The 7,917-nt window shown below is 32.4% G+C and overlaps 1 protein-coding gene across 4 annotated transcripts in view; it reads right to left on the reverse strand.

Moving 5' to 3' along the window:
- Positions 1–7,917, reverse strand: part of LOC106461702 (protein SMG8-like) — a 35,481-nt gene that overhangs the window by 2,196 nt on the left and 25,368 nt on the right. For 2 of the 4 annotated variants that reach the window (XM_022388730.1, XM_022388732.1), the window contains exons 14-22: positions 6,031–6,171; positions 4,058–4,289; positions 3,337–3,489; positions 2,190–2,342; positions 1,944–2,023; positions 1,710–1,776; positions 1,394–1,515; positions 716–774; positions 206–385 (exon numbers count right to left, since the gene is read on the reverse strand). In XM_022388730.1, coding sequence (XP_022244438.1) covers positions 206–385; positions 716–774; positions 1,394–1,515; positions 1,710–1,776; positions 1,944–2,023; positions 2,190–2,342; positions 3,337–3,489; positions 4,058–4,289; positions 6,031–6,171 — 1,187 coding nt within the window. Of the gene's footprint in view, positions 1–205; positions 386–715; positions 775–1,393; positions 1,516–1,709; positions 2,024–2,189; positions 2,343–3,336; positions 3,490–4,057; positions 4,290–6,030; positions 6,172–7,917 lie in introns of those variants that run through there. The other 2 variants (XM_022388731.1, XM_022388733.1) reach the window with 2 other exon arrangements.

Genomic DNA, 7,917 nt, shown 5'->3' on the forward strand with positions numbered 1-7,917 from the left:
CAGCTGAATCTTCAGTACATTCTTCTACTTTAATTAATCAATCACCACATAGCCTAATCGGTACCACAGAAAAATTGTCTGAACAGAAAAAGCTCAATGAAGTAAAACCTAACTACTGAATATATGAATCTAGTCTTGATTTGTTTAAAGAATCTTATGGACCAACAAAACCACTAATGGTTAAGGTGAACAATGAAAGGGATACGGAAGCCTCAGGACCCAGTATGCAGACTGAGAAAGTTTCACTGGTTCAGAATTACCTGGTGAAAAGACTGGAGAGGGTGGAGGAGCTGCTTGTACTCTAGGATTGAGTGTAACGTGTACTGGAGCCTTTGGAGTTACTACATGAATTCTTATTAGTTGAGCAACCTGGTGCTTAGAGCCCCTGAAAAAAACCCAACAACAGTAGTATTAATAATATAACACTAGGGAACTTAATAAGCTACATTCTACAAAACTGATAAGTAATAAATAATGAGACGATTATATCTTTGTAAACCATGCTACACCCTACTTGGTTTTAATACATGCAAAAAATATGCATTCCAACCAACTATAATTAAATAAAGTCACCACTTGTATATTATATAAGTCTGTAAAAGAACAGAACACTATATATTAAACTAGAAAGTAAACAAACCAAAAACAAAATAAATACCATTTTTAAAGTTTTTTCTTTCAATAATAAAAAAAAAAGAAGCTTAAAACTACCTACCTACAAGGACAGGGAAAGTACAATGGCATATCATTCCCTGTTATTTTGTTGGCATTGTCCTGAAATTTCAATAAAACTTCATTCAATATTGGAACCAACAAAAACAGTTCAATAAAGCACAAAACAAATTTGTACGAAACCAACACAGCTTTAAAACATCAAAACTTGATAACATTTTCATTGATGAAGTAAAAAAACTTTGAAAAGTAGAGCTTAGAGAATATCCCGTTTTAAATTCTATTTGATATTTGTATATAATCTAATTTAAAATTATCAGTTTTCTAATTATATCGTTTTGAAATACGTGAAAACAAGAAACAGAAACAAGTTTCTTAATTAACAAATTTTGTAAAATTTATAATAAACAACTAATAACAGAATATAACTAAGAGCAGATCAATATAAGTATAAAATAACCAGTTATGACCTGCTGGAGTGCAAAAGCACTGAACGCAGGTAATCTAATTTTTTGGCATGTTTAAGTTCTAACGGATGGACTTCTAACTTCTGATGTCACTCTCCAATTATGAAATGCGCTAATGCTAGTGACACAGAAAATCAGCTATAAAGATGAAACAAAAATGTCATTAGTGGTAAAGGGAAGTAAGTCTATGGATAATGAAGCTTTTCGACACCGTAATTAGTTTCACTTAAATAGTTGCTGCAATCAAGTGTTACCTTGACCAGGCCAGAGCTGGTGGCACGCAAAACTTTGTCAGGTGCTGAACACATAAATCTATGGCCTCTTGGACATTCGTATTCTACTCCAATAAATATCTTTACAGTGAATTGTGAGCCATCTGCAAAGAAAACTGATTTTTGTAAGTTCAAAATATAACGAAAAAAAAATACAGAAAACTTTACAAACCTAGAACAATTGTCATATACTATAACATCCCCATATATGCTAAGAAAAAATAATTAGATATTCAGAATTAATACAGCCACTGTATATTTATAATAACTTAGAACACACAAAACCTGAAATACAAACCTTTTCCACCTTTCTTGGTTTTCCAAGTATGAGGTCGTTTTCCATCCCAGACAGTGGGCCAGCGATCCTTGTGTTCTAACTTAACTGTCACATCCCAGGGCAGGAGAAAGTTTGTACCAGGTATAAAACCAGGCTGTTCTTGAATACCTACACCATCCACAAAAAATCATTAACAATTTGTTAAACATTATATCTAATTACCAGAACAACACTAATCTCAGTGTATGTCAGGTCCTTGTGTTCTAACTTAACTGTCACATCCCAGGGCAGGAGAAAGTTTGTACCAGGTATAAAACCAGGCTGTTCTTGAATACCTACACCAACCAACAAAAATCATTAACAATTTGTTAAACATTATATCTAATTACCAGAACAACACTAATCTCAGAGTATGTCAGGTAAAAGGGATAATAAATCATAAAATCAGTATATATATAAAAAAAGGAGTTTAATATTTCATTTAAATAGTTTTCTACTAACCAATATTATGGGAATAAAGGCTAGATGGTCCAAGACAGATCAGTGACCAAGAAGGGAACATGGGAAGCAGGCCAAGAGGACTCTCGGAATGTAACATGCCTGGAAGGTACTCTGTTGTTGAAGGTTGACGCAGCACTCCGAGTTTTTCTCCTCCTGAAAGATAGATGAAAGCTTTCAAATTATAAACAAATCAAATCTCTATTTTACAAACAGTATGATAATAATTACTTGAAAACTTACGTATGTCTACAGTTTGGCTTATGTAAACTGAACTCACAAATAAATGCATGTGGGTCATCTTTACCTATAAAACCACCAGATGGTCTCTCTCCAACAGAGTTTTCATGAAATTCAGTCTGTATTGCAGTAACAAACAGTAACTTTGATATTATATAAGCTGGACAGTACAAGGCATTAAATGGTAACTAATATTTGACAGTTTTACTGTTAAAATATTGTCATTTAGTAAAGATATAGGTTTAAGTCTTCTTGATTTCATGATTTAATTTTACAGACTTAAAATAAGACTGAACAAGTCTTCCCAAAGTTCTCCGTTTGTTTCTTATGGATTTTTTTTAGCCTTTCAATGACAGCTTTCTTTTAATGAAATATTCATCTAATCATTTTAGTAGAATAAGAAACGTATTTCAGTGGCTAAACAACCAATAATTTACCATGCTATCACCAGCTACATATTCTAACTCTGAATACAACAGAAGTATCTATAAAATATTGCCCCATAAATTAGGTCTGAAAGTTTGTGCATCTTTAGGATTGGGTTTGCTACTAGATGTACTAGATATTTTAAAACTTATTTTAGCAACTAATACCCTTTTACTGTTATACAACAAAAATTTGCCCTTTTTTACTGAACAAAAAAAGACTGTGCTCTTTGGACCTGCTAATACAAAAAGAGCAAGAAGCTGTACAGCCTGAAATCAGACAAAACAGTATAACTACATTAATTTTTTCTGCAATGTTATAATTGAATCTTGTACATCAATGTTATAATACAAGTTTAAAATGAACTCTTTTACACTGCTGAAACCAACAATTAGTGAGCAATATTATATTTTCTCTTTTACTTATTTACCTGCAAATCTATTTTTGAGTTGTTTTATAATTAGTAAACTGATAAATTATTTACCAGTACACTTTTCTGGGCTTTCTGTGACTTTTGATTCTCTGAGGCTAATTATTACTTCCTGGTCACTGGTTTGTCTAGGGCTCTCCTCAGAGCCTTGACTTAATTCAACAGCTGATTCTTCCGTTGGAAACATGTCACTACTACCAGGCTGGCCTGAAAATAAGATACACCAGAAAGTTTAAGATTACCACCAGGTATAACTTTACTAAGAAGTTTACCAATACATATGAAAAAAAAAGTATAGGGGTTAAAAATGCTAGAACTCATTCTAATTGTTTGCCAGTTCAAATTTACTTTGTTGCCTATCTATGTTTTCCTTTAGAATTACTTCAAGATTCTTCTTAGCCTCTTTAAAGATTGTTTCTACAAGATCTTCATCTTATTGGACAATCAAGAAATAAAACCACCTGATTCTCTAGTTTTGGTTCAATGCATGGAGTGAAGCCAATTAGTAAGATGCTTAAGTTATAGTAGAGGAAGTTTAACAGTAAGAAATATGTAATTCTTACAGTAAAGCAGAGGCTTAATACCTAAAAGAGAAGATCACAGGATGTATATTTAGTCTGTCGTAATTCCTACATGAGCAAAAAACAAGTCAATCATTTCTAATATGCTAACAATCCTTCCAAAATTAATGCAAGTCTGCCAAAAAGAAGTTTGTGATTCTATAACTTGACAAAAAAATGAAAGATTACTTAAATTGCCATTCTAAAAATCTTACCAAATGACAGAGCTAAACTCATACTAGTGGTGGTCACTTGGCTTTCTCCTCTTCCAGGTTGAGATTCATGCCGTTTTCTTCGAGTTTCTTCACTTTGTTGATGAGCCTGAACAGGCGAGATTTGAGCTGGTCGCGACACCCCCGTTGTTGATGTGAATACAGGAAACTTTATTCTTTCCAACTTTCCACAACAATCATCATGCAGTGATGAGTAGAAGCTGTAATTGGCTGCCTATTTAATGAAGACAATGTACTGGAACTTATTTGAATCAATAGTTAACTTGATGAAATTTTCAAGCATGTGCACTAAAACTTTGTGATTTTTTTTATTAATTATCTCTAGTTTTCACATAATGATAATATAAAATAAGTTTTTTGTGAGAACACGATAAAGAAATATTCGCTTTTATTTTATAAAATTATCCTTTATATATCTGTGATATTTCATGATGTTCAAAACTTTTCAGGACTGAAAACTCTATGAAGCTCCAAACAGACAGAGTGAGAAAGAGTACAATATTTATTCTATATCTGTATAAAGCCCCAAACAGACCCAGAAGATGGTAGAGTGAGAAAGATTACTTATTCTATGTTCTCCTGACAGTCATTAATATCTATTGCCATAGACAGAAAGAAACATTGGAAAAAAAAAAAAAGAGTTCTGGTGAAAAAAAACAGTGCTTACTGACATGCTAAAACCAAAAATTAATACTTGCATAACAGTTATTAATACTTGGTGTAATGGACTAAAAAAAAAAATAACTGTGAGAATAAGGCACTGAGAATGAAAGCTGAAATGCCTGGGACTACACTGAACAATAAATTTCTTTAGGGCAGAGATTCAAGTACAAATAACCAAGAAATACTCAAGATAAGGTCACTAAACACTACAGTCAACTATATGAAAGGAAAAAGATACAACCTTGTGAATGATGGAGCACTAAAAATTGATTGTTTTTTTAAAGTTTTGGTGATACCAGTAAGGTTAGTCAAGAGAACAGAACATTTTTACAAGTGGTTAATAATATGATACATCAAGATGTATATTACCTTACTTAAAAAGTAATTTCACACATTTATTGAGAGAAAAATCAAGAGAAAAACCTATGAGAGGAGTTAACGGCTTACTACCAATTACCATACCTCACTAAAAGTAGGCAATTCCAGCAGAGAGAGAAATAAAAGTTTTTCTTAATTCAGCTGAATGGAAACATCCCAGTTATAAAAAAAAAGTCAAATATCAAATAGTCTAAAACCAGGTTTTTTTTGTAGGAATTATGAATCCATTATTTTATATTAAATGGACTAACTCACTCCATTTGTAAAAATAACCGTTTCATATTTAATTTGTGTTTTATTTCTAAACAGTTGACATGTTCACAACCATATTTTGAGAACATAATATCAAAGATCAGGCCATAAAATGTACATTGCAGCCTTCAAATTCCACTTCAAATAGCTGAGCAACGTTAAAGACTTGAATACATGTTACCACAATCATCTACATGACAAGATACACAGAAATACTTAGAATAACAAGATGCTGGAAAGAACACTACAAATTCATTTTTTTTTTGCACAACTTGTCTGTAATGTGTGAAGATAAAAGGTATATAAATTGAAGTATGATGTTTAGGTGACAAAAGTAATGTAATATCGCAAATACTTATGAAATTCTAACATACATCCTACTGTTACCGTGCCAACTCTGGTGAAAATGTATATGCCTGTCATTCTTAGCCCACTGTATAAAAAAAATTATAAAAACTTTGTAACATATGAATGAATACATTTGTTTTAAAACCAGCATTAATTCATATCAATTACTTGGAAGACAATCTCTACGGATAAACGCAAGTCGTCCTTTACTGACCTTATACACTTAGTCAACCTATTCAGCTTATTTACTTAGTTCAGATGCCACAAACTAAAATATCCAACTCTTAAAAAGAAGAAATGTGATCACTTCTGACCTTCACTTCAAAGGGATCTTCTCGACTAGCTTGTCTTCTCCCGCAATCACAAGCTGAGAGCATTTTCACTTGGCTGCAGTGAGGCATGATGGGGAGGGTTTTATCGTCAACATCCTCATCATCTTCTGATGCTCGATGGAGCTGTAAGATGAAAAAAACTAACATAACACAAACACAAAATAACATGTGTGATATAATATCACAGTAAGTATTATAACAATTTTAAATCGCCTTATTGGTTGTATAATTTGTAAGTTCAAGTTGGCCTCATGAGCTCTGCTTATGAGTGATAAGCCTAACTGGGGGCAGTGCTTAATACGTACATGACCAGCAAAGTATTATGATAATAGTTTTCTTCTTCTGTTTCATTTCAAATCAAATTCACACCTGTTACCAATTAAAGTATTATACTTTGCCAACTTATGCATTACACATCAATAGACTTAAAACATAGTCACGTGTTAAATGTATTTTTCAATAAACAAAACACTGTTTGTTAACAATTCGTGTAACATAAAATATATTTTAATAATATGTCCATCAGTATTAGTGTCTCACCTATACGAGTGGAATATTTAACCATTGGATTAACTTTTCCATGTTATGTAATGCCAGTTCACGTTTGTTTTCTGAATTATGTAGAATAACTAACACTGAATACTTTAAAAAATAGCCTACAGTACAAAGAAAATTGTTTGTTTGTTTTTGAATTTTGCGCAAAGCTACACGAGGACTATCTGCGCTAGACATCCCTAAGTTAGCAGTGTAAGACTAGAGGGAAGGCAGCTAGTCATCACCACCCACTGCCAACTCTTGGGCTACTCTTTTACCAACGAATAGTGGGATTGACCGTCACATTATAACTCCCCAACGGCTGAAAGGGCGAGCATGTTTGGTGTGACGGGGATTCGAACCCGCGATCCGCAGATTGCGAGTCGAGATCCTTAGCCACCTGGCCATTACAAAGAAAAAAAAATATATAAACTATTAAACTTGTGGTATACATTTTACCCACTACTGTTTCTGTTGTTTCAAGTTTTAGGAAAATGGCAAAATTGCAAGTGTGTTCTTCTCTCTCAAAACCTAATAGTTTGAAATTTGTATGAGCTTGCTAAATAAATAATTAGTGAACAAAATATCTATACTAGAGGAATAATAATTTTTCAGTCTTTATTTTTCCATACCATATGACAAGAAGTAAGCAAAAGTAGAAATGTAACGAACAGTTAAATTAGATTTTTAGCCATAGTGTAAATTAAATCATACACATGGTCTTGGTACAAAAGAGGTTGGGTTTACAGTGTATGAAATATATTTAGATACTGTTGAATCCACTCAGGGTTTCACTGACTAATTACCACTCCATTCATATACAGACTAGTAAACATTCACTGATTAATTACCACTCCATTCACATACAGACTAATAAACATTTACTGATTAATTACCACTCCATTCATATACAGACTAATAAACATTCACTGATTAATTACCACTCCATTCACATACAGACTAATAAACATTTACTGATTAATTACCACTCCATTCACATACAGACTAATAAACATTTACTGATTAATTACCACTCCATTCATATACAGACTAATAAACACTCCATTCATATACAGACTAGTAAACATTCACTGATTAATTACCACTCCATTCATATACAGACTAGTAAACATTCACTGATTAATTACCACTTCATTCATATACAGACTAATAAACATTCACCGATTAATTACCCCTCCATTCATATACAAACAAATAACATTCACTGATTAATTACCACTCCATTCATATACAGACTAGTAAACATTCACTGATTAATTACCACTCCATTCATATACAGACTAGTAAACATTCACTGATTAATTACCACTTCAT

The sequence above is a fragment of the Limulus polyphemus genome, unplaced genomic scaffold (genome assembly GCF_000517525.1).
Source record: "Limulus polyphemus unplaced genomic scaffold, Limulus_polyphemus-2.1.2 Scaffold1014, whole genome shotgun sequence".
Lineage (NCBI taxonomy): Eukaryota > Metazoa > Arthropoda > Merostomata > Xiphosura > Limulidae > Limulus > Limulus polyphemus.